Below are 26,662 nucleotides of genomic sequence, written 5' to 3'. Positions count from 1 at the left end.
ATTGATTATTAATCGATTTCACCTGTCATGTTTTTTTAACATAAGGACGATTTTAGATGTCAAGTCAAAGGATAAAAGGAATATGGCATCTAGCAGACAACTTCATGCGGCAGGCGTGCACTCACTCGTCCGACCTGAACTGTTCGCAGTTGACTTCAAGTGAGTCGTCAGCCGTCTTTTGACACAACTTGTCGGCTTTCTCCGGGTTTTCTTTATTTACATAACAAAAATCTTGTAATTCCGGTTGTAAAGATGGATCCATCTCCTCCTGGAGTTCAAGAATACTTCAGCTATTATCAATAGGTGATCATTCGCCACAAATGAACCATAATTATTCGCATTGGACACCTTGAACAGCTCATTGCAAATATGGGGTCGAGTATTATCGGTTTGTTGACGAGCTCCACCAGCTTCCTCTACACATTTCACGTGCTCTATAATTTCATGTACTTCACGTCTTGCCAGAGCTACGATAAGAACATTCTTGTTAAAAAAGCCTCCACAGGTAATTGCCATTTTTTCCATTTTTTTGGCAAATATTTTTGCTATGAAATATTCTTCCTACGAAACAATGCTTTTTGGTGACTAGAGCCAAATTTTTAATCCTTTTTTTACTGAAAAAAAATTGAGGAACAGGAAAAAAAAAAGGAAATTCATTTGAAAGAACCTGTACAAAGATTTAATTTCACAGATTTTTCCTGCAAACCACTTCTACTACACATTTTCTAATAAAACGGCACAATAATACTCCTCGCAAACTTTTCGGCCAAATCTACTAAAATGAAAATGTTTAATTATTACTCTTTTATGTTATGTGGTTTTGATTGATAATTAAGATTTTCTGCTAAATTTCTGGGGATTTTCCATATTTTTCTTTGTTTCAACTGTGCATTTCTTGAAAATCCACTGAGTTTCAATGTTTTTACACCCAGATGATGATTTATACCTCACGAGCCTCTGGAAACTCATGATAAATACCTCTCTCTTGAGTGTATTCATGCTTCAGCACTCGTTCATGGTCAACAAAACTGTCAAACATGTCTACGATAAATTATGCATCCTGGAACTGGAGAGGAGTGTGTACAACGCAGCTAGCGCAGCTGCTTTGCACTTGATAATGAAAAATTGGGAGGTGATACCATCGATTTCGTTGTGGCATATCGACACAACTGCCAGCAACAAATTGTGGCTAATGTTCTCTGGATTTCATCTGTTGGCCTGGTTTGTCATATACAGTGGATGTGTTATGCTCGATATATCCGAGCTCACCGGCCTCAAGCAGGTCTGGTACAAGATGTCTAACAGGCCTTGTCCAATGTCAACAAAGTCCAGGGAATATCAACGCTATCTTCTCCACATGCGACACCCCAGCTTCACTGCATTTCTTATTATTCTCTGGGTTCATCCTCTTATGACGTGAGTTTTCAATTTTTACGTGGTTTTATCGATAGAATAGAGAGTGAGCCTCTCCTAGATTAAAATATTTGAAAAAACATAATTATTTTCTTCTTTTTACAGAATCGATAGATTTCTCATGGCATCGATAATCACTGTTTATATGCTGATAATGTGGGCCATTGATGAAAAAGATTATTACTATCACGCCATGAATGTCGATAGAAAACGACGAGAGTTATCCTGATTCAAAGATTTATCGAGTTATTCGTTGCATTATGATTTTGGTATTGACCCTTTGTTAATTTTTCGTTTTCTCGGACCAGTGACGCCGTTAAAAATAACACGAAGGATTTAACAATAGATTTAATTCACGAAATATTATGAAGAATGGAATTGGTGATTTTCAGGAAAGAAAGGAACGGTGTAGACTGGCTTTCATAACTTCATAATTTCGGAATGTGTTCAAAGATGATTCTTCTTGTCATATTGCTTAAGGATTGGGTGATTGTGCCTTTGTAAATAGACAAAAACGTTTATACATATTTATGTATGTATTTATCATCTGGAGTCCTATTGGAGAAGAGATGATTTATTAATCGATATGAAAAACTTTGAGTTGCAATAAATGGTTGCTAACAATTAATTTTTTTTTGTTTTGTAATACAAAGAATTATTAGTCAAAGAATTAGAAGAAATAACATGAAAATATTGATATTTACGGCGTTTTCATATGTAAAATATCAAAGTAATATTACAACATAATTTTTTTGTCTTCAGACCTCATTTTATTACGTCACATCTTTAGACATCATCAATTCTATTGAGCGCAGCCTCTTGATGAGCCTCTGCAGTTGCTCTCTCTGAAATATTCATGAATTCCTGAGCATGAGCGAAGGCCCCCAGATTCTCCATCAACGTCAGATTGACTCTGGTATCTGGTTTGAACTTGAAATTCAATATAGCTTCAATCTCGAGCCAGTGGCGTCTCCTCAAATGTTTATTCCGCAAGGAGATAATTGTCGGTAATTTCTCGCGGATGTACTCGACCCTCTCCATCAAATCCAGAACGATGGGCCTTCGCCCCAGGCCTGTCTCCAGCTCCTTGACCTTCTTGAAGTGCTCTTCGGTTGTACTCGTCATTTCTTCTGTGTTCAGACTGCTCAAGTTGCACTCGAACCACTTTTGCGAATTCTCACTCCAGGAGGTCGTGCACTCCCACAACAAGAGTCGAACGTAAATTTCCTTTCGCACGTGATCGAGAATTTCTAGTCTTATGGCCTCTAGATCGAAGGATTTCTGATAGGTCTGATATTTATCGACCGTTTCCGTGAATTCCTGCAGTTTTAGGGCGAAATTTTTGAGACTTTTCTGACATGTGTCGGCGTCACTCAGGGAATCTAGCAGCCATGGTTCCTATTTTATTTATTTGGGGGGAAAATAAAATTTTTCATCATAAGATCATGTACTTGGATAGTGCTTGCAAGATGGCAATTCATTTTCCATTGTCCAATTATCGAGAGACATTTAAGGGAGAAATTTCGATGGATTTTTATTTACATACGGCAATTTTGGATTTTTTGACAAAACAAATGGGGAATTCATCTCCACTAATTTTTACAAAAACAATGGATATCTACAGATACGAAAGACAATAATTATTAACAGAAATTGAATGGAGGACGTAAGAACATTTGCTTAATTTACATCGAGATTATAAAACTCTACTCAATATTATGGAAAATATGGAGATTTCGATTGATATAGATATAGCACTCACTGCGACGAATATTTTGAAAAATAAAAAATTGAAAGTGCAGGTTTTTGGAATATTAAAGATATATTAAGAGGCTAAAGATAGCTATCGTAAGTTGAAAATTCAGATTCGTAGCTACAAATTTTATCGTATTTATGGAGACTTTTCTCAAAATCGATCTTCAAAATTTCGAATTTTCGAGCACATACACACATAATATAAAAACAGGTCGTTCTTTCACGTTTCATAACATTCTCGATCACTTCCAATTGAAATTAGAGAATTGAAAGATCCATCAAATACAAGACTTCCAGTCGGAAGCAAAATAAAAAAAATTTAATAATAAATTGTGACGGTAATTTTGCATGCCAATTAAGGATAATAAATACTTACTGATATTCGTTCATTAATGATCGACACATCGTCCGTCAATTTTCTAATGTCATTGCTAATTTGTTCATTAAATTTCGAGATCACTTCTTCGCGTTTCTTGAGTCGCTCGGTCAGAGCAATCTTAAAACTCGTCAACGCAACGTTGATCATCTACCAGAAAAATAGCCAATAAGTTTCAAAAATAAATTTCAATGTAAAGCTGCAATGGATTGTCCTCACCAAATAATTAGCGAAATCCTCGGGATCTGCCGGGATTCCATACTCCTCCGTGATATCGTACAACTCTTTGATATAATCCCCGTCCCCTTCCATGTCATCAATTCGCTGTTGTGCATCGTCAATGAACTCAACGTAATGTGCGAAACTGTCTGCTGTTGTTGGATCAGTGTCAAGGTAAGTTGTGGCGTCTAATATCTTGGACAGGAGAATGTCAACTTTGGATTTCCCAATTCTGTTTCGAGGACAATAGACGTATTATTTTCGGAACAGTCAAAGAGATCTAATTACGTTCATAAAAAATTAATTATTTTCAGACTCGAAGGAGGAGAAAAAATTTCGTGGGAATTCTACTTTAAAAAAACTCTGGCTGTGGATGATTTTAAATATATGTTTGAGTGACAAAAATTTATCTAAAAAACAGAAATTAATAGATTTTGTTGTTTCTAGGGCAAAAAACCGAAAATATTATGATGCACTGCTAGGGTAATTTTACCGCAGATCAATAACACTAAACACTTCTTTAAACAACTAATTATATTGACAGAATAATTATGACCACAAAATTAAATTAATTTAACCTAATGCACTGGGGAGTAGGAAATTGATGAGGGGATTCTGTAGATAAATTAACTTATTTCGTAATCTTCTTCATTAAATTTTTTTCTACCAAAAGTGCTTGAACATGGCGAACTCATACTTTGGTATCACTTCCTCCAGGACACTTTTCTTATTGAATAAAAGAACCCGAACTTGATCCTTGAATCTCTCCAACTGCAGTGAGAACATCCCCAAAGTTTGGAAATCGATAACTTCATCGACCTCTTCCTCCTTCTCTCTAAATTCGGAACACCAATTTCGGAACATTTCGCTCGACTTGTTGGCCTGGATCATGTCTTCGGGGCAAGCTTTCTGCTCCTTGTAGAACGTCTCGATTACGCCAAAACCCTTGCAATAGATTTTCACTGCGTTTGTATTCCAACTCAACAGTTCTGTCAATTTTTTCTTAGAATTTTGAATAGACAAGCTATTTTTTATCACATTCGACAGTCGCTGAGCGTTATTCGAGGATGATTTCAGTGCTCCCCAGTCAATCATGGACCTGTTTGTTTATTTTTTTGCTATAAAAAACTCTAGAGAAAATCCTATTTCTATTTGTAACACAAAAAAATTCGATAAGAACGTAAAAAAACTATTTTTTTGTGTTAGTTATTATGCAGTAAAATTGGTTAAAAGAGAAGATAAGTGTCCTAGAAAGCCAATAATAATTTTGTCCAATTATTTCTTCCATAAATTTATAATAAAATTACTTTATAGAATTCTCGAAGCGTTCAACAGTTGCATGAGACTCCAGGATTTCCCTCAGACACTTTTCCCAGTGGTTTTGCAATCTACTTATAATAAAATGAAATACTTCGACAGTGGGGTCTACTGTGACATCACCATTGTCATTGGATAAAATTACGTCGATAGAGATACACAAAGGCTGAAAAAATGCGTAAATAATGCAGCTGCACTTCATGAAGATGAAAAGGAGGGATAACATTCTGAATAATACCTGAGCTGCTTTATCCTCCCCATTTGCAACACTGAGCTCTTCATTATTTATAAATTTCTCTTCATTGGATAGGGATTTCGTGTGCTCTGAAAGCATTTTCACAAACTCGGAATAAGTGTTTTCTAATAAATTCAGGAGGAGGAAGGTACTGATGTAATCAGCCAGACGTATGAAACTGTAATATCATGACAAAAGGAAATTAGAAAAAAAAATGTTTCAAACAATTTAATTTCAAAATTCAGTTTAAGGTTTTTTAAGATCTATTCAAATTTTTGAAAAATTGCGTTTCTAATTTTTTTAATAATTATATTATGCACAAAATGAAAATTAATGCCACAACATTGCAAAATTGATATGAAAGGTATTATTAATATAAAAATATAAATGTGTTATTAAAAAAAACTAGAGCATCAAATTCATGTCCTTAAAGGAGAATGTGAAGTGTAAAATTATCGTATCCTATCAAAATTCCCCACTAAATCGAATTTTTCCTCTCAATTTATGATGACAATCTGTCTGTTCACGTCATATCTGGTTCAACCTTCACAGCACTCGGCTTCTTACGTCAGTTAATCGTTAAATGTCGTCCTTTTTTGTTCAATTAATTGTTAATTCAATGTAATGAACATAATTAAAGACATTCAATAAATAATAAACTGAAATCGTTAAATAAAACTCCATTAATTGTAGATTTTCTGTTAATTTTCATCGTAGCCATCAATTATTCCTACGATTATCTTTTACCGTGATAATTGAGCCATTTTATTTCTCTTCCTCGCCTCCTCAATGAAGCTCACTTTGCAATCAGCCCCTCTTGGTGTGTCGAATCTCCTATTAGACCCCCGAGTTTCATTAGTCAGAAATCCATCGTGGGATATCGAGTTCATGGAAGCCTCTACCACAGTCTCCACTGATTTTCCTCGTCGGATTTTCCATTCCTCCTTCATCTCCTCGATCTTTTCAAACTGAATGAGAGGAGATGCATTTTTTAGGAAATAATAAACTGTTCTAAATCGCTAGAGGAGGCGGAATTTATAGAAAAGCTAAGGGAATTCGACAGAATATTTTGCTGGATTTTTATTATATTTCTATGAAATTTATTATTAGTTTTCAACTCATCTAGTCGTACAGACAGAATTAATATATTTAATAAATACAATCAAATTAAAATTCATTTAATATATTAACTAGTCGTCGTTCGCATTTTCTAACAATTTTCATTTTATTTTGGTGTATTTTTCTTGAGAAATCAAATAAAAATTTTTGAAAAATTAGATTCGAGGAAATTTCCTAGAAAAAAAACTTTTATAGAATGGGTTGTCGAAGAGATGGACACGACAGACGCTATTTGACAAAAATGATGTGACCGATGTGTATTTTACTCGTTACTTTTCTTTTTCCTTCATTTTTATCAATTCGATTGGTCGTATGCTTCCGAATGGATCCGCACCAATTCGATTTTAAAAATGAAAAGGTGGATATTCACGATGTGCGTAAGTGATGGTACTGATGTTGGCTTTTCAGGGGATTTAGAAAGAGATATTAGTAACATGGACTTGAACAAAACAATAAATTTTGTAACAATCCGATGTCTGATATGGTCATAAAATAAAAGCTATGGTCATACCAAATTTTAAGTTGTTATTTTATTAGCAAATTATTGAGCATAAAATACTGAAAATATTTTTTAAAAAGGAAAAAAGGCAATATCTCGCGATTTTTGTACCAATGAATCGAAATATTTCCATGACTTCGAATGGTGCCCAGTGAGACGACCATTTTGAAAAAAAGAAAATTGGAATCTGTTGAGTGGTTCATGAGATATTCAAGGAAACACCATTGCACCCGCCCAAAATACCAGCTTTTCATGTTACGAGAGCTACAAATGTACAAAATTTCGAGTTTCTAGCTCTCTTTTTTTGTTAATTTATGATGTTCACAACGTTTATGATGATAAAACCTAAAAACGGCAATACCTCGAAATTTTATCCGAAAAAATATGGATATCTTGATCAATGTAGATAAGACCCGGTTATGTGAATTTTTGGAAAAAAAATACAATCCTTGCAGTAGTTTTTGGGATATTAAGGGAAAACGAAATTTACTAAAGTTACGATATCTCAGGAACTACTGTAAAGTTTAATCATTGCTATAATAATTCGAAAAATCAGATTTTTAGCTACAAATTTAACGGTATTGATGTAGAATTTCCCCAAAATTAATTTTCAAAATTTCTAATTTTCCAGCAAATGTACACAGACATAATATAAAAAACCTCAGATTTCCGTGTTTCATAACATTCTAGAGAACTTGCAATTAAAATTAACGAATGGAAAAATTTGTCAAATATAACTTCCATTCAGAAGTCATAAAATTCTATGATTCTATTTACCTCAAAATATTTTTAATTGAACATTTATTTTTTAAAAATAAATAAAAACCTCGTCAAAAATCTAACAGAATTTTCTTCCGCATTCACTGGCTCTTCCTCTCATATTTCCCACCTGAAAATTGAATTGAAAATGAAAATAGTTTTAAAAAACCTGCATTTCAACAAATTTGAAGAGCGACACTTCCCCGCCCCCTGAAACATTTAAAAAATTGGACTCCGCAAAAGGCCACTGTACTTCGGTGACCCTCAGAAGGGCCCCACCGAGGTCCTCATCGCAGAAAAATAAATTCTCCTCGATGTATCTCGTCGCCGTGGACATTCTCGCCACTTTTATAGTTTTATTCCACACATAGAACGCCTTCCACTCCCGATAGAGACGGAACAATCTCAACTTCATGAGTTCAAGGTATTTTTTATATTCTGTACTCCACATCGATAACGGCACGAATACCATCTCGTCGGGGGTGTACCACGTTACACCGCTAGCACTCACAGTCATGTAGCATTGATTGACATCTTTATACGAGACGAGCCTGCATCGGGGTAATTAAATCCAAATCAAATGGATCGATAATACAATGGGGACGACAGAAATAGGCGAGATATTTTTTATTCAACTTATCACTGGCTATAGTCATTTTATTTTACCGATAAGAAAAAAAACATTTTTATTGCTCTCATATTCTTGTCAAAAAATTTCAATAATTGTTGAGGATTATAAATGCAAGAAAATTAATGGTCTGAATTCATTTAAATTTAAATTATTGTTAAATGAGTATGAATGAAATGAATTATTGTAATATGACGTTGGAATTAATTAAAGAGATTTATGAAAAGATTAAATGGAGAAAAATAATTAAGGTTGTTGTATTATGGCTTTAATTTTTGATGAATTTGGAGGAAAATTTTTTTATAGACAGCTCTAATTATTGTCTCCAAAAAGTTCCTTGAGCTAATTTTGATTTACCCCTTCAGTTCCGAGATATACATATGTATATATATTTTTAACATGTCGGGAAAGGCAATTTAACGATTTTTATTTTTTGTTTAATTAACCACTCGACGAATTTCGATGAAAAAATAATATTTTTTCTTATTGTTTATTTCCTTGATGTTACAAAAGTTTTCTTCTTTGTTTCACATCCTCCCCAGCCTCATGAAAAAATATATATTGCAGAACTAGTGTCAACGAATTTACAGCTAAAAAATGGAATCGCTTAACCATTTCATATCTGAGCAATAATTTCAGAAAGACGGGTTTTCTTTCAAAATAGGTGGAACATGTAGATTCATACTCCTGACGTGGCAACACCGTAGCAACGGATCGTCACGCTTATATTTGTTGTATATTTAAGACTCAAGTGCCAAATTAGTTTAAATGTTCCTTATTCGTAAAGTCACTTGTCGTTATATGGTGTCAAAGACAGCCTAGGTACCGACCTTTATCGGTAATCGATTTTACGCACAACGAATTAAATCATTGTCCTACCGTTACGCGGATCTATCGGTACGGTTAATAAATATGGCGAATGTATAAATACATGTAATAACGTGCTCGATATAAAATCCGATATTACTGTGGTAATCTCAAATATATTTATCAATTATTGGAGTGATTGTTTCTGCTCACATTATTTCCTAAACCTCCAACAGCACTCAAACCGTTGCTACTGGAGATGGTGAAAAAGAGCGAGATACTATTCAGAATAGGGATGATGTTTCTTGGGTAATGAGTACTTTGGAGCTGAACTGGATAGGAATCATCAAGGCATATTGTTGGAATATTTGAGTACAGTTCTTTCATTGTCCTAGAAAAATCACTCGACACCTCTTTAACTTTCTGGGAAACAGCTCTACTAAGGGACTAATCTACGATCGGCTGTACTCCGCTTTCGAGACGGTTTAATCCTAAAGATATGCTGAAATTTCAACAACGGACTGTGTTCCTTTGAGTCATAAAACTGTTTTTCTTTTCCCTGAGAGAGTTTTCCCTTTGATATAGTTTCTAGTCTCTGGACAACGGTCCTCTAGCTAAGACGTGCCTTCCTCGTGCTAATAAAGAATATTCTATAAAGTATTTTCACTGTGGGTCTTGAATAATTTGTTCACTTACACCGATATTCCAATACATATCTTAAGGACACGTTTTTGGAAAAGTGTAAGGAGTTGGAGTAGTGAATATTTCGCAATGCATATCTATAATGTTTGGACGTTTTTAGGGAATTAAGGATAAATATTAAACTTACGTTTAAATATTAAGAGAATAAAAAGATATTTTGAAGGTTATTGGCACTAAGCAATTTATGGGGCTTCTAGACTCCATAAAAAATAAGCAATATGTATTAAAATATAGTGGGTATACAACATATTTAATAAATATATAAATCGTCGTCTGTGTTTCAATCCACTTGACATTTTACTAATTATTTTGAAAAAATTCAACCACCTCCAGTGCGAGGTCTTCCAGGTTAGGATATACGTCTTAAGGGGTTATTCCCATGTGAGCATTTCAAAAAATCGATTTTTTTTTTAATATTTTGACAGTAAAACCTATTGAAAATATGCTGTGAAAAATTCAGACCGAAATTCATAGTATTTGATAAGTTACAGCTCAGAGTCGCCGACGCGTCGTAAGCGATTGTCTGCCAGGCTTTAAACTTTAAACGCGTTTTTCTCGAATCATCATTTTCTGAAACGGTGAAGGTCCTACAAGAAAAAGTATTCAACCGATTGCTTTAAAATTTACATATGTTCTTCTACTCATTTATAGTTATCGTCCCTACCACAATTGTTTATTTTCGACAATATCTTCATATTTTTTTTAAACGATTTGTAACGAAAAAGAAGGAGATTTTCGTGATTTTTTTTTTGAAGTTCGATATTTTTTTTTTGTTTTTAATGAAATTGATTATATTTGGTAGGGACGATAGCCACAGATCTACTGAATAATAATCCATTCGATTTTGTTATGTCAGACAACATGAACAGCCGCTATCACCTTGACCAGTGAACTACCTTTTTTGGTTGGAGACTACTTTGACTTAAAAAAAATATATGTTAAAAACGTAAAAAACGCCAAAAAAAAATTTTTTCGTATATTTCAAAATACAAATAAAAATATATTGAAAAATCAACATGATTGAAGGTTGTTGTCGCATAAAAAAAAATTCCGAAAAAGTGGTAAAATATAGGCGTTCACATGAGAATAACCCCTTAAAGAAAAGAGAGAGAGAGAGCGAGCCATCAACACCGTTCCCCGCTAGTTGTATGCGCACGTATTGATGCATAGTCTACTCATGTGTGCGTGAGGCACATTGGACTGTACTTTGGTAAAAGTTTGTGATCTAATTCAAGCACTCGGTTCAGCGGGATCCTCCCTCTCAACCAGAAAAATTTTGTTACCGCCGCTCTCGATACAACAACCTTAATGACGGGTAATTATGGCCGCATTTATTTATTTAATCAGAAACGAGATGTTCCGTTAGCGAACAAATGAAATAAATAATTGATAAATAGATGTAGATGGAGAAATGACTTTTTGAAATTACAAATAGCGAAGAAGAAACTTATGTCTAGAACAAGGACTTTTCAGAATGAAAGACTTGACGAACTTGAAAGAGTAGGGAGCGAAGAACTTGGAGGATCTCTTGAACGCATGTCTTATATACACGAATCTGCCTGTACGATCTTTATTGACGAGAACAGACACTTCCAGGGGATTCAGTATACAATTTGATGGACTCCATCCATCAACGTTCATCTCCATTCCCATTAATTGAATTTATCAACTGGAATAATTAGAATTGGGTCAACTGGCCAGGGGTTGAAGGCCAATGGTGGAGTAAGTTTCCTCTTGTGATCTAATTATTTTCGCTGTTCACTTTTGATTGACATGAAAGGAGACTGGGTCAGCGCGATTGTTGGGATTTGTGTCGGATGGTATTTCAAAATCAATTAATTGTGGAAATTATCCGATTTTTCCAGAATTTTTATTTCATTCGACGCAACTGTTTTTGGAGATTATCATTTGTTTAGTTCTGCCACATGAATTAATTTATTTTCCGTTGGGCTTTCTGATTTGAATTTGTATTTGACTTTATTTGAATGAGACCTACCATTTTTGGAAGACATTGAATAAAATTTTCGTTTTAATCAATTCAATAAAATTTTATAAAATGAAATGTTAAGTAAAACAAAGTCACCGTTTTCATCGAATCGATGCAGTTGTCTCAAGAATTTCTCCTAATTTTATGAGATCAAATTTAAAGTGAAATAAAATTTCTATTTTCGTCACATGAAAAATAATTAATAGCAACTGCAACCAATTGGAATATCGATTGGATACATTTCCAAATCGATACAATTCTCTTCATAATTCGCCTCCCTCCGCTTCGATTTACCCTCCCCTAGTAATGCGAGACCATGACACAAAAAAATGTGCAAAAAATATATTTTTATTATCGACTAAAAACTAATGAATAGAAATTTAAAGCAATTTCCCGATATCCCGAAATTGTTACGACCGTCTCGATTATTTCCCCCAATTTCGTTTCACGTACCCCTCAAACAATTAACCCCCATGACGCAATGATAAGGCTCCCAGTGCAAGTTATGTTGGCAACTTTATGAATGAATCTTCAAATTTTAATGCAACGTAAATACTTACACCCGTCTATAGCCTTTTTTTTTCTTTCCACACAGTACGTACATAGATGTCACAAGGAAAATATCGCACGCAGGCGCAAGTGGTCGATTCGATGATTGGTACGGGCGGGGGTTCCTTCGAAATGGTCGATATTTTAGCTGTAGCGCCCGCTACAGTGGTGCGACGACGCTTTAACCGAGGTCCAGTTAGCTTTTACTATAACAAAACAATAAATTGTTGTTTAAAAAACTGAGTGAACAGATATACGAGAGACTATAATCATCAAAAATATCATATTTTTTTGTTAATTTTTTTGTAGTGAGGTAAATAAATAAGCAGAACAATCGCTTGCTATCGAGCCTATCCGGATACTCGTGCGCGTGTCGTATTACCTGAGGAAATAATCCACTGTACGAGGTAATTATTGTAGTGACAGTGACAAATGTCATCTCAGTGTATGGAATTATCCATTGAATTTGGTAAATTGTGACGAATGTCTTGCGAAATCGCCGACGAACGCGCCTCGGGAGCGTACGTCATCCTCGGCATCGAACGTCATAAACCTGGATAACTCGAGTGAATGGGGACAATTCGCCCGTATTTTTTTTCACCGAGACCGAGGAAAACCTCAGAAGTTCGAGTATTCCGGTCTTTAAGGATGTTCGAGGGCCTTTTATCAAACATTCACTTTTTTATATTTTTTCTGACAATTTATTCATCGGGTTAACGCGAAAAAACTAAATGTTTTCCCGTTTTTTCATTATATTCGATGGGTCACAAATTTTCGTGGTGGTGCGATTCTGTTATACTTAGTTTTGTGAGGCTTTTTGATAGTTAAAAACTTCAGGAGAATGTTTGCACCTTTTTGAAACCTCGCAGGTTATTAAATAATGACAAAACGCAAAAATGTTATAGATTTTCGTGTCATAAATTGTCAGAAAAGTGATAAAAATGTGGATTTTGGAACTCGGGATGTGTCAGCTTTAAGGGCTGTCTTTAAAAAATGAGGGGTTTATAACGATGTGACGAAAGAAGGCTTCATAGTTAAATAAATAAATATTCGTTAAATGAATTTAGAACGAAAATAGGTTTGCATCTTAATTCTTAGTCCGTGGGCTAAGAATTAAGATGAAAAACCTAATGATTTGGGATAAGACCATCATACATGAAGTTGATTAAGACTGACAGATACGGCAAATACATAACAATATACAATAACAATCCTTTAAAGAGCTATTTACACCATCCGTAAGATTACCATTATCAGTTATTTACACTGTGCGAATTATTTCTGTGTACGAGATGAAGAAAATGAGATTAGTCGATTACTCCAGTCCAGTTTTTGTGAAATATCTCTGAATCCGCGAGAGATACCGAAATTTTAGTTATGACATTTGTTGTAGCTCTTAATTCTCTCCATAAAAAAGATTCTGATGAAAATTGTGCTATCTCCCCTAGATTCCAAGATATTCATCAAAACCTGAGCACTAGTCGAACGGGGCTTATCTCGCTCTGCCACTTCACCACTGATTAATTTTTTTTTGTTATCGACAAATTAATTTTCTACGGACTCCATATTTTATAAAAATAAAGTCCATGGTATCGGGCCTGTGATGTCAGTTGCCACCATGATTTCGGAGGTGCAGTACGGAGAGAAATATTTCACTGCCTTCCCTTATCGATTTTCCCAGTCGTGCAACTGGCGATACATTGACGCTCACTCAAGGTTCTCCACTTTCCTGCACCTAGGAGCACAAGTACAACCGATTTATTCTAGATTTTTTTATTTACACCAGTCGAGTTTAGCTATCATTCCCCGCAGCATTGGTACGATAACACCGGTGTTTCAGGCCAACTTCCGGTTGACTATGGGGAACTGGATAACTTGGGATTGGAAAGTAGTTCAACGCTATCACCTCCATTTCCTCTTGACACTGAGAAGAAAAATTATTTTTGTCAAATATCCAATTACTAGAGGAGTCAGGTAACTTACCATCAGGGTAAACATTTCAATGCGATTATTTTATGGGGTGAAATGATGATTTTTCGAAAAACTGATTGTTATGGTCTCTATAATGATCTTGACCTAATTATTTGTCTTTCACAAAATAATCATTTCACCCTGGAAAATAATGGTATTGGGATTTTTATTCAGATGGTAAATTTCATGGCAAAAAAATTGAAGACGATTAGAATTAGAGAGAAAAAATTTTTGCTTTTATTCAGCCGGGAATCGAACCCGGATCTCTCACTATCGCGATGGGTACTGTTACCGACTGAGCTACCGGATACCAGAGAAATTCACTCTCAAATTCAACAGAAACCATGGGAGTATAAAATTTCCTTAAGATAGTGCTTATTAACTATTCATTTTATTTAAGTAGCTATGTAACTTACCCTGAGAATAGAAAATATCAATCCCATTATTTTCTGGGGTGAAATAATTATTTTGGAAAACATAAATTGTTAGGCCCTGTGCAAGGTCATTATTGAGGGCATGAGAATCGCTTTTTCCAAAACTTATCATTTCACTCCACAAAATAATCGGATTGAAATTTTTACTCTGATGGTAAGTCATGTGGCCACTTAAAGGAAGTATTTATTTTCTGAATCATTTATTTATGAAATCGAGTAATTCCATTACGATTTTAATTAGGATTGAATCCGTCAATTATATTGTTCTAGAACATGATCATGTCAATTATAACTTGGAGGGAATCCCTGCAATAATTATGAACATTAAATTCTTCTCTCAAAAAAATCAGAAATTTCGAAAAACCGAATAATTATTAAGGGAGTTCATACAAAATCAAATACAAAATACTTATCCTCTAGAGTAATATGATTATTACAATTGAAACCTAACTCGATCCCTCAGAGAGTAATTAGACTGAAGTACAATTTGGAAAAAATAAATACTTCCCCTAAGTAAATTGATATTTGGAAAAAATAGTTTTTGTTCTCCGGAGAATTGCCCAGGTGGACTTGATCTTCCGGACTTAGTGGGCCCGGGAAGGGGGGGGGGTATGGAGGGGATGAGGAGATTTTGCAGAGGAAGAATTTGGTAAAAATTCAATTGAAAAATGAATTGATAAAATCGTGTTTTGAAAATTTTGTTTTTTATTATTTTTTTCATTTTTAGTGGAGTTCGTCCCAAGGAAGTTCTGACTGGCTATCGCCCGAAGGCATTCGGCCTGGTATTTGCATATCATGTAGATAATTGCAGTGTTAGAATGGAGAAAGTGAAAGATAGGGAACACAAAAGAAGATAAATATCAATATAAATAATAGGGTACGATTGGGTCAGGGGTAGACAGAAGATTATTTACAGAGTTTTGGATGAGGCGAGACAGTTTCAGGAGATGGGATTTTTTTTATATATAATAATAAATATTATTCATTTATTTAATAATTTTTTTAACGTGGTTCGTTACAAAATCTCTCACAGGAAATTCCATTGGGAGACAGTAATATTGATTTGCACTTGACCAAAGTTGAATTGAACTGTTGAGAGTTTTTTTTTAATCTCCCGTGGCAATTTTCGAAAATTGTTATCGTATTAAAATTATACTAAAATTTGAGAACGGTTTGGTATAAAAAATTAAGAATTTCGTGGAAAAATTAAATAGAGCTGCGAATTTCTGTTTCGCGAGCCGCCGTATTCGAACGAAATTCTAGTGGAAATTCCACAGTTTGGCCGGACATCCTTTTTCATGGAACAAAGGTTAATCTCTTGGTTTTATCATGACACTTGACATAAATTGGAGGAAAAAGCCTAGTTCAGTCACATAATTTTCAAGACAAATAATTGGTTAAAAGGACATTTCGACAGAATTCTAATAAAATATGAGAAGAATTTTCATAAAGCTACATCAGACATTCAATAAAATATGAAACATTTATCCGGAAAATTCCCACTGAAAGAATTTCAATATCATAAAGTATTGAGATAAATTCAATCGAACATTTTTCCCAAGAAAATCAAATAAAGTCAGTGGAAGACGAATAGAGTTTTCAGTAAAATTTCATTAGATTTGAAATTAAATTTCTCTTCCCGTAATATCTTTTCCGGAATTTCGTCGGGAATTGGAGGAGAACGGAGAACAATTTTCCGGTTACTTTAAATATTTCGGTAGAAAGATATTTTCGCGACCGAAATAAATATTCCTCACCAAAGTTACGTTTCTCCCCTCGGTTGAATTATTTTCTCATTTCTGCTCTTTGTTTCGTGGGAAAAAAGACATTCCATGAGTATGATATTTTCCTGTACGAGGTCAATTGTGACGGGGGATGAAAAAAATGAGAACCGAAGGTCCCTATAACTTGTGGAAATGATTATTTCATGAGAAGTTGAGACGATTTCCGTAGAAATGGATTTGTTCTACTGAGAATTGTGGGCGGGTTGCGGTCTAGAAACGAATTTCATCAGGTGGAGTGCGTTCTCTCATGCAAAAAATGAAAATTTTAGGGGAGCAATAATTGATGGGATGACTGAAGATTTTCGGAGAGAAAAATTGTTCAGGAAATAATTCTGCTCGACATAGGGTAAAAATGAAAGAAGTTTAGTGACATTTAGAGGTTTTTAGGAATAAATTCCTGAGAATATCATAGTGTTTCGCAAATTATTACCTAAAGTTAACAGAAAATAAAAAACTGTAATATTTTATGGATTTTTTAATTGATTTTTCGCATTTAATCTAGTGAAAAGAGACAGTTCTTGTAAAAGTGAGAACATTTGACCAACTTTTTACCAACGTTTTGTTCAGATGAGGAAGATATTGGTTGTTAAATATTAGTTAATAAATAGTCCAGTATTCGTTTAAAAAATAGGTGGATAAACTGATTTAGTTGAGAATGAATTTACTGGAAAATCAGTAAAATTGTCAGGGAGTTCCCGAGCAGAGATGAATTCCATGAAATGGGGTGAATTCTCTCGTGCACAAAGTCGATAATTTTATTTTTTAAGGGGAAATTCTAGAAGCACAAATTGCATAGAGATAAAATTTCCATGCAATGTATAATATAAAGTGGCGAAATCTGTGTATAAGGTTTATTTATACTGTCGATCTAATACTAAATTCTTAACGTATATTCCTTTAAATATTGACCAATTATATCTAGATATTTATAATCTGTTCCATTTGCAATTTTTTTCATTGTCTAAGGAGGAGTGTAGGTATACCTCTTTAGGCGAGTTAACAATTTGTTTCTTTGTATTTGAAAAATCTTAGGAATTCACTGGTTGTGAATAACTCTAGACTGAGAGAAATAACGAGTGAAAATCAAAAGAAGTATTTCTTCCAATAGTTCCAGAACAATATTTTCCTGAATCACTGCAAATTTGTTTGCTTCAATTTAGTATTAACCATTTCGAAAAATTTATTGTCTTAAAATACCACAAATATCACAAAAATTAATAATTACTAATGTTTTTATTTAATTTTACTTAAACTCTCAGGTTTATACATTTATATACAAGATGGCAAGTTATATTAAGAGTCTAATGAAACAAAAAAGAATAGAAAATTGTTGGAAATTGTGGTTCACAATAGTGATGATAAGTTATGCACAATTTTGTTTATATAGTTCTGGACTTTAATGTTACTTTGGTTAAAAAATTTGCTCAGCACTTGGATACATTTTTTTTCAATTATTTAAAAAATGTACGTGTTTCATATTTTGGGAAATATCTCAAGATCCAAAATCAATAATCAATTTCTTTCTAAAAAATATTTATTGGCCACTATTAAAAAAAATATGGTTTCATTTACTCCTTTTTTTCCTCAGTGTAATGCTGTGGAGGTAAAATTTTTGGTGATTTTGACTCAAATGTCCCTGTAGTTTAGCGAAAGGTAGAATTTTCCTCAACGACATTCCCACCCGGAATTACAAAAAAGACATGAATTTTGTTATTGAATATTTCACTTCTCATTGAAGTTCCACTCTTTGTCAAGTCGAACAATTCCCTTTCCGACACTCGATCCCAAAGTTTACTCAAGTGGTTTCATTTCGTTGATTGATACCCACACCGACAATGCTAAATGCCCTACCAGGTGACCACTCAGCACCGAAGGACAGAGTTGTGAGTAGTGCCAGGTGATAAGAAAAACTCATTACAAACAAGTGGAGTACGAATGGAAGGAGGTGAATATTCACAAGTGTCTCTTCCCTCCCGAGTATTGTCCATCGAATCATTCGGAGAGTTTTCCGCTTTAAATTTTACCGAAGTTCAAGGAAAACAATTTTTAAAAAATAACAATCTAACTTCCCTTTTATAGAATTAATGGTAACAATAGTTTGTCGATAACTGCAACGTACAACTTACTCCGGCGACTGGTGCATGTAGTGCGGGAAGATAATGAAAACGTGGTTTGAAAGAAAACCGTCAGATTCTAGTGACAGATCGAGGGATTCGCGTCTCAATCTGCGAACGAAAATGGCACGAATGATTTCCATCGTTGAGATAACACCCTCGGTATCGAAATAGTCCAGTGGGAATAAAGTTATTCAATATATCGTTTATGTCAGATGGAGAGAAAAATTGAATGAAAATTATTTTTTAAATATGGTAACAGAAAAGTGCTGACGAGGAAATATTTTTATTAAAAAAATAAAAATTGTGGGCAGTTCTATAATTTATTATTGTTTTAAAGTGATATAGTCCGTTTAATGGCTTATTTACACTGTCATTAACGCTACACTTGTTGTTTTACATTTTTGCCTTATGGTCTCATTCGATTTAAATTTGTAAATGACAGGTTTTCAGATATTTACATATAAGTTTGGTGTATTTTTTATCAGTTTCATCAGCGATTTTTTTTACTCGTAAAAGGTCACGTACACTTCGATTTATGATTTTTTTTTGTGTTCTCAATTGTCGGGTCATGGCTGAGTTCTATATTCTTTAAAATATTTGCATTTGCTTTTTTACGGGTGATGGACCCGGAATATTCGAGTTTAATTGGCGTAAAGGGTTACATCCACTTGCAGGCCGGAAAAACGGGGTTTTTCGGGAATTTTTGTGAAGAGATTTGAGATTTGAATTTTTGTTGAGATTTTTATTTTAAAAATACGTAGAAAAAATTTATATATAGGGAGTTTAGTGTATTTGAAAAATTGATAAGGTATTTACAAAAATATTAGGTTTCGTTATTCCTGTAGTAAATTTTCGAGAGGACCTAGAAGATAGATACATCTGATTTAAATTATCGAAAATAAAAAAAAAGAAAGGATTGATTTTTGAAATTGATGAATACAAGTAACGATCGATGGCACAGTCAAAATTGTGATTTTTGACAAAATTGCGGCGTCCCAAAAAAAAGTAGTTTTTTAAAAGAAAATTTACAGTTTAAAGTGGTTTAAAAATTCGAATTTATTGTCAGAAACTTCATTTTTTTGATTATTATCTGACAAAGGTATTTAAGAAGATCGTGTCGACATTTCAGGTCAATCGGTCCAGACTTTTCGGAAAAATTTTCCTCATTCGAGAAAAACGCGTTTAAAATTTCGTGACGTCGTTATAAATCCGCTAATTTCTCCGAAAGTATTTGCCCCAACAATGTGAAATTTTCGGACAAAATTTTTAAATATAGTTACATTCAAAATATGCACACAATTCGACTTTTCCAAAATTACAAGTGGATAAAATCCCTTAACGGTGAATTTTCGCAAAAATTCTGGAAAAATGTTTCAAATTTTTTCCATTTCCATCGGATAAAAATCGCCGAAAAATAATATTTTGTCGCGGCTCATGTGAGCAATTCTGTAATTTTTACTGAACTTTTCTCTCAGGGCAATAATCAATAATCAACATCGTTTCACAGGGAATTAACAGTGCGACCTTGTTTGATATTATTCACAGATGGCGGGGCAAGATCCAAAGTGGCAAAAAGATGCAGCTGACCAGAATTTCGATTACATGTTCAAACTACTGATCATCGGAAATTCATCAGTGGGTAAAACATCGTTTCTGTTTCGCTACGCCGACGACTCATTCACCTCCGCATTTGTTTCAACTGTTGGTATTGACTTCAAAGTCAAAACTGTGTTCAGGCACGATAAGAGAGTCAAACTACAAATTTGGGTCAGTGAGATTATTTCTTGGTGTTTTTTTTCCAATATTTGCTGGGGAAATATTGATCTCTGAGTTCCGCAGAATGAATTACCTTTAGTTATTATTTCTTTCTTTCTGGGCCGGTGAACTCTTTGCTTTTACTGCCCTTAGGGAATTATTACATGAACTAGTTGAAAATACAATAATCCAGGAACAATTGTGATGATTAATGGATTTTTTAATCAACTTTGAATTTTTTTTTTAGTTTTCATTGCTTCTTTAAAATTTATTTTCGAAATTCTCCTTAAAAATCGTAAATTTTTATGAAGTTTCGTTTCAAATATCAAAATGTCTCGCAATCGTCCTCAGAATTATTTATTACGTTTGCTTATTATTTTATTTTTAGACTAGAACTAGCCAGAACTAGTTGAATGATTTATGTCTTTTTTAGTCAACTTCAGATTTAATGATAGACACGAGTTTCGATCGATCCTCTAAAATTTATCTTCAACACTCGAGCAAAAAATGCAATATCTCTCTCATTTTTTTTATTATTCAAAGATTATTACAAAACTTGCAATTTTTCCTACAAATATTACATTTTTCAAATTTTTTCGTAATGTTTTCCCCGCAAAAGTCAATTTTTATTACAAAAACAAGAGAAATTATTGTCAATTCTTCCAGTCAATCAATAATCCTCAAAAATATTCGAAATCACGGAATTTTTTCCCTCTAATGTGCGAAATAGCATTAAATTGGGGAAAAAATTGTGTTGAATTTATTTACAACAATGTTTTACGTTAAATAGTCATTAACACGATTTTATTAACAGGACACTGCCGGTCAAGAGCGATACAGAACTATAACAACAGCCTATTACCGCGGTGCAATGGGCTTTATTCTAATGTACGATATCACCAACGAGGAATCATTCAACTCAGTTCAAGATTGGATAACGCAGATTAAAACGTATTCATGGGATAATGCTCAAGTTATTCTTGTTGGTAATAAATGTGACATGGAGGACGAACGGGTTATAAGTTTTGAACGGGGTAAACAGTTGGCAGAGCAGCTGAATGTACAATTCTTCGAGACATCGGCGAAAGAGAACATCAATGTCAAGGTATAAATTTTATTCCACTTCCTATTTTCTATTCAATGTTTCGGAATTTACGCGACGCAGAGGAATTCTTCCTTGGATAGCATTTTGTAACATCTTCTGTGCTTAAATCTTCAATACAAACTTGTAAAAAAGACAACGAAAAGATTTATCAAAGAATATAGCGCAATATTTTTTTGTGAGAGTAATAAAATTTTACTCACATTTTTTAAGTGAAAGTTCTTAAACGATTTTGGAAACGGTTGCGTTTATCGTTAAACGCTTCAATGGAGGGGGAATAGATTTGAATGTTTAACGCTACGCGGAAGGGGATGAGAAAGAGTAAGACGTTTTACATCGTATATTAGTTATTACAATTCAATTGTCAATATTATAGGTATTAATCCGTCAGCGACCAGCGATGGCAATTATTTTGGTAATTAATTTGCATAATAATAAAGTGAAAAATGTGAATATAAAAAAGTGTTGGTCGCTTCAGCATATTCTTATATTTTCTCTCTCGCTATTTTTCTCTCATACGAAGTGATACGTCTTTCTTGGAATATTGCTAAGAAGTTTCAGTTCTACGGCGCGTAGGGACTCTACGCACCCAATTTTTTTGTCTTTAAGGTTGTTGTAGCAAGAGCAGCAGTGGCAAAATTTTTCAGGTTGAGAGGGAAGATCCCCCTGAACCGAGGGCTTGAATTAGATCACAAACTTTTACCAAAGTACAGTCCAACGCGCCTCACGCACTCATGAGTAGACTATGCATCAATACGTGCGCATACAACTAACGGGGAACGGTGTTGATGTCTCGCTCTCTCTCGATTTTTTTTAAAGACGTATATCCTAACCTGGAAGTGGTGGATTTTTTTCAAAATAATCAGGAAAATATGGAATAGGTTGAGGCACAGGGGACGATTTATTTATTTATTAAATGTAAGCACGAGTATGAATTTACTTGTTCCGCCCACTTTAGAAGAAAACGCGAATTTCTCAAGGTATTGCTCAGGTATGAAATGGTTGATTGATTCCATTTGGTTCTTCTATAAAGTGGTTGACATTACTTTCGCAAAATATACTTTTTTCATTAAAATTCGTCGAGTGGTTAATTTAACAAGAAATAAAAATAGTTAAATTGTCTTTATCGACATGTTAAAAATATATATATATGTGTATCTCGGAACTGAAGGGGTAAATGAAAATTAGTGCAGGGAACATTTTGGAAACACTAATTAGGGCTATCTATGAAAAAAATTTCATCGAAATTTGTCGAAAATTTATGCCATGATACAACAACCTTAATGCTAATATTCTAATTTTCAATCGATTTGATGGCTTCTTCTATTAAAGTTATTATATAAATTAGAATTTAAAGAAACATTTTTATAAAAATTTAACAGTAATTTGCCTGTTATTCCTCTACACCGAGAACATGTTTTTTTGTTTATAAAACTTTTCTCCACCTTCGCCACTATTTTTGTTCTTTAAAAAAAAATTAAATTCTCAAATTTTCAGGCTGTGTTTGAGCAACTCGTGGACATAATCTGCGACAAAATGAGTGAATCCCTAGATAATGATCCAACCCTGATGGCAGGTGGAGCAGGCCAGGCCAAGGGCCAGAAGTTAACCGATCAACCGGCGAATCCCACCGCCACTAACTGTAATTGCTAGAAATGTTTCGAAAAAAAAGTCAATGCATATATCCGTGCATTATTAGATGTGAAAAAAAAATGTTTAAAGGGGGGAAGAAAAAATAATGAAGTGACACGCAAGCGATCACAGAGTATAGATCGTAGCGTCTACATGTTGATGAACCACCTGAATAAACTAGTTTATTCTGCTCGGGTTTTGGCATTATTTCCTTCGTTGACACGTTCAACATTTCCAGATAGAAAAAATAAATTTCATGATTTTCCCATTGACCTTCGTTTCACCACTGGAACGACATTTTGTAATCCTTATTTCTCCGTTACTGTACCTTTCTTTTTGTAATAAATAACACGTTAACGAGTGCATCACGTATTAGCAAAAATTGACAATTGTACGGGCATATCTTGTTTTTAATTATTAATCTAGAAAAAAAACGTCAAAGGGTGGAGCAAGTTTTATTCCTGAGGGCTGACCAGACTCTCCAACTCAGTTCAACTTATCATGACTTGAATTTTTTCACTGATTTACCCGCGTTATCATTACCCAATTATTACCTAATTACCCAAAAATGTGAAAAACCTGGATGACAATGTCTGCGGTGCGATAAAGACCTGCATCGAGCGAAGTTTCCGAGGAAAATTCTGGTGCTGGAGGGGAAAAGAGGGCAAACAAAGTGGTGATCAGGAATAAATTCCAGTGCTGGCACTGGAAATTTTATTGACTTGAATGTGAATTTCTTTTGGATTTCTTGAAAATTTTTCAGAAATTCTCAGGATCGTAGGGGAAATTCTGAGAAATTTTACCTTTTGACAGCGTTAGATTCTTTCACAACCAAGAAAATTGTCATTTTTTGAGTACTCATACCAGAATTTCTACCGGAAAATCCACTCTGTGTGCGAAAAATCCAAAAATGTCAATTAACCCAATAATTAAAGATTAAAATCGCCTAAAAATCGTCGCCAAATGGGGTACAACTTGCACCACCTTAATAATAAACCACCTAGACCCAAAAAATTGCCCTCTGTATATATATATAATTACAACTATTATTATGATTAATTGTGTAACGAGGTGTATTGTACGCGTTAATCATCTGTGTGAATTTGATGGGACCGATTCTAGTGGCAAAATCAGAAATGATTAGATAACAGGAGAATAATTTATTGGAGCATAATAAAGTGAATAAAACAAAATGCTATGAAATTTATGCATCACCATTATTACAGGTATACCTATGATTATAGTATAAATACACTGTATGTTAATAAGCCCATTGAACATTTTAAAAAATCATTTTCGATCGTGACGGTCACTGAGAGAAAAATTAAATAAAAATTCACTCGAAAATTGGGAGAAGTTTTGCCACATGAGTGGTAATAGCGGGTCGAAAGGAAATTCAGGGGAAAAATTATCACGCCATCGGTATAGCTTAACTTGGACTAATCCAGAAAAATTAACGTGCCAGTAACGGAATTTTTTACTTTAGGCTGTGAGAATCTCTCTAGAACTATCGTGAAAAATTCTTTTTCGACACCATAAATTCCTCGTGTTTGCACAGAAATTTTTCCCATTTTTTTCTCTTTTGCGAATGAAAATGCTATTTGCTGTAGCCCAAATATCGATTCAATTTTAATTTTTTTGGTTGAAAAAAATGAAGTCAGTGTCATTGTCAAGGTGATTGTTCAATACTTTTTACTAATATAAAGTCTATGGACTGGTCCAGTATTTTTCACATTACAAATTAAATCCAAAAATCGAATACGTTCTTTTTACCCTAGATTACTAAATTATTATCTGGAAAAATCCAGAACATAATTTTTTAATTACTAAATTATTTAAAATCCTAGAAATTTAAATTGCTCCACAATTACTCGTCTTGTTTGATAATTTATCTCCTTGTAATTATCTGCAGAGAGCACACGCCTGATGTAAACATGAATAATATAAACGAGAGGGATTGAAGAGAATAATTTTATCGATTGTTTCTTCGTGTGGGGGAGAAGCAAAGATTTAATAAAAAAACCTGGCTTTTCTGAGATAATCCGGAGCCAATTCGCCAAATGCTTTTACATTTTTTCTTTACTCACTATATCGTTGAAATATTTTCTGCAGAAAATCTTGGGGGACAGAGTTTGAGTCAACAATTTTTTGAGGGCTATCCAGGGATTTTAAAATAAATAACAACAAAATATACTAGAGATAAAATTCAACGGCTATTGGATTCTTTGCGGATACTCTCCGGAAGTTTTTTGAGAAGTAGATTTTCATTTCTACTGCCAGAGAAACCGAAATTACAATAAAATATAGGTGATTCTGTAGGAAAATTGCTTTTATGATTATTTTTATTTAAAATCCAGGAAAAAACTGACGAGGGAATAATTAATTTTACATTTTTTATGCGAAAATTTACTTCACTTTAACGCAATTTTTAAACCAATGCACTACACGATTCCAGTATTAATTCATTTCTGACCTATATTACGATTTTGTAGTTATGCCATTGTTACAAAAAATGTAGAAAAATTTACCTTGGCTACGTCATAATCAGTATTAAAAGGCGGTGGAAATCATAATAACTCGAGAAGTATTTTTTACGTACCGTAAAAATATAATGTTTATATACAATTTATTCCAAGAATAATAATTTTTATATAAATGTTCTTTCGCTACACGATTACAATTCGTACTGTAATTTGTACCTTTTTTTCTGGGCTTCATTTTATCCATTTTTTTCCATTCGAGATGTTTTCCGTAAAAAAATTTCAAGTTGCAAATTTCTTCATGTAATTAAAATAATTATTCTTCATATAATTAATGAGGCACTTTTCAAGAAACTTAGTCTCAGTACAGGTTTTGTTATTAAATTCATTGATACGTCAGTAGTTGATGGAAAGAGGAAATAATATTATATTCAAATAAATTATTATTGAATGATCAGGGGAGGGGGTTTATCGAAGATGAGTTTGTTGGTAGGACACGTGTATGTATGTATTGTATCGTATGTAACTATCATGCCTAATGTTATTGAAAGACAAAACAATAATGTATTACGAGAAATAAAAAGAAAATAATTTACTTCAATATTAATTATGTTCATTTCCAATATTTCTCCGGGTGACTTCGCCTCGGGGAGCCAGAGAAATATTCAGTAAAAATTACGGAATTACTCCCGTAATCCAAACTTGGAAATAATTTTCCTGCGAATATAATTATTTTTGTGGGAATTGGGGGGAAGAGGTCTAAAAAGTTGAGTGAATTATCAGGTTCAGGGTTTCTCTCTGTGGGAGGATGAATGAAATAAGGAACAATAATGTCCGCATTTTAATTATCCGATGAAATCACTGAACTGAAACCAATCGGGATTACCTCGGATCGAAGGGTTATCCTATTGTGGTAAATCGAGGGTACAACACGTGCAATGATATGATACAATGCACACCTTATTTTCCACCAATTATCAACAATGAAAATTTCGTGATCGAGTGATTAAATTGATTACCTC

At 33.8% G+C, this 26,662-nt stretch overlaps 3 protein-coding genes across 7 annotated transcripts; 2 read left to right on the top strand and 1 right to left on the bottom strand.

The window, feature by feature from the left end:
• The first annotated feature begins 15 nt into the window (after positions 1-15).
• LOC135163667 (nurim homolog) lies at positions 16-2,041 on the top strand. The gene is made up of 4 exons (XM_064123303.1): positions 16-505; positions 933-1,416; positions 1,519-1,682; positions 1,806-2,041. The coding sequence occupies exons 1-3, from the start codon at positions 370-372 to the stop codon at positions 1,640-1,642; spliced, it is 744 nt and encodes a 247-aa protein (XP_063979373.1). The 5' UTR covers positions 16-369; the 3' UTR covers positions 1,643-1,682; positions 1,806-2,041.
• Positions 2,033-12,559, bottom strand: LOC135163665 (dynein axonemal heavy chain 6-like). Of its 4 annotated transcripts, XM_064123298.1 has the most exons (10): positions 12,377-12,483; positions 11,322-11,498; positions 7,862-8,243; positions 6,063-6,283; positions 5,319-5,493; positions 5,071-5,246; positions 4,461-4,862; positions 3,764-3,995; positions 3,545-3,694; positions 2,033-2,811 (listed from the first exon to the last, which is right to left on the bottom strand). In XM_064123298.1, exons 2-10 carry the CDS (start codon positions 11,480-11,482, stop codon positions 2,200-2,202), a joined length of 2,511 nt encoding a protein of 836 aa, XP_063979368.1. In that variant the 5' UTR covers positions 11,483-11,498; positions 12,377-12,483; the 3' UTR covers positions 2,033-2,199. The 4 variants fall into 4 exon arrangements, with proteins under 4 accessions (XP_063979368.1, XP_063979366.1, XP_063979369.1 ...); XM_064123296.1 differs by having other exon boundaries at positions 5,071-5,493; positions 12,377-12,484; XM_064123299.1 differs by lacking the exon at positions 11,322-11,498 and having other exon boundaries at positions 5,071-5,493; positions 12,377-12,559.
• Positions 12,535-26,241, top strand: LOC135163666 (ras-related protein Rab-3). 2 transcript variants are annotated; one of them, XM_064123302.1, is made up of 4 exons: positions 12,535-12,772; positions 20,217-20,438; positions 21,241-21,531; positions 23,026-26,241. In XM_064123302.1, exons 2-4 carry the CDS (start codon positions 20,217-20,219, stop codon positions 23,179-23,181), a joined length of 669 nt encoding a protein of 222 aa, XP_063979372.1. In that variant the 5' UTR covers positions 12,535-12,772; the 3' UTR covers positions 23,182-26,241. The 2 variants fall into 2 exon arrangements, with proteins under 2 accessions (XP_063979372.1, XP_063979371.1); XM_064123301.1 differs by lacking the exon at positions 12,535-12,772 and adding an exon at positions 18,670-18,830.
• Positions 26,242-26,662: the final 421 nt, after the last annotated feature.

This window comes from Diachasmimorpha longicaudata, chromosome 6 (genome assembly GCF_034640455.1).
Source record: "Diachasmimorpha longicaudata isolate KC_UGA_2023 chromosome 6, iyDiaLong2, whole genome shotgun sequence".
Taxonomy (NCBI): Eukaryota; Metazoa; Arthropoda; class Insecta; order Hymenoptera; family Braconidae; genus Diachasmimorpha; species Diachasmimorpha longicaudata.
The sequence above is the reverse complement of the archived record's forward strand: the minus strand, read 5'-3'. Positions and strand labels throughout refer to the sequence as shown.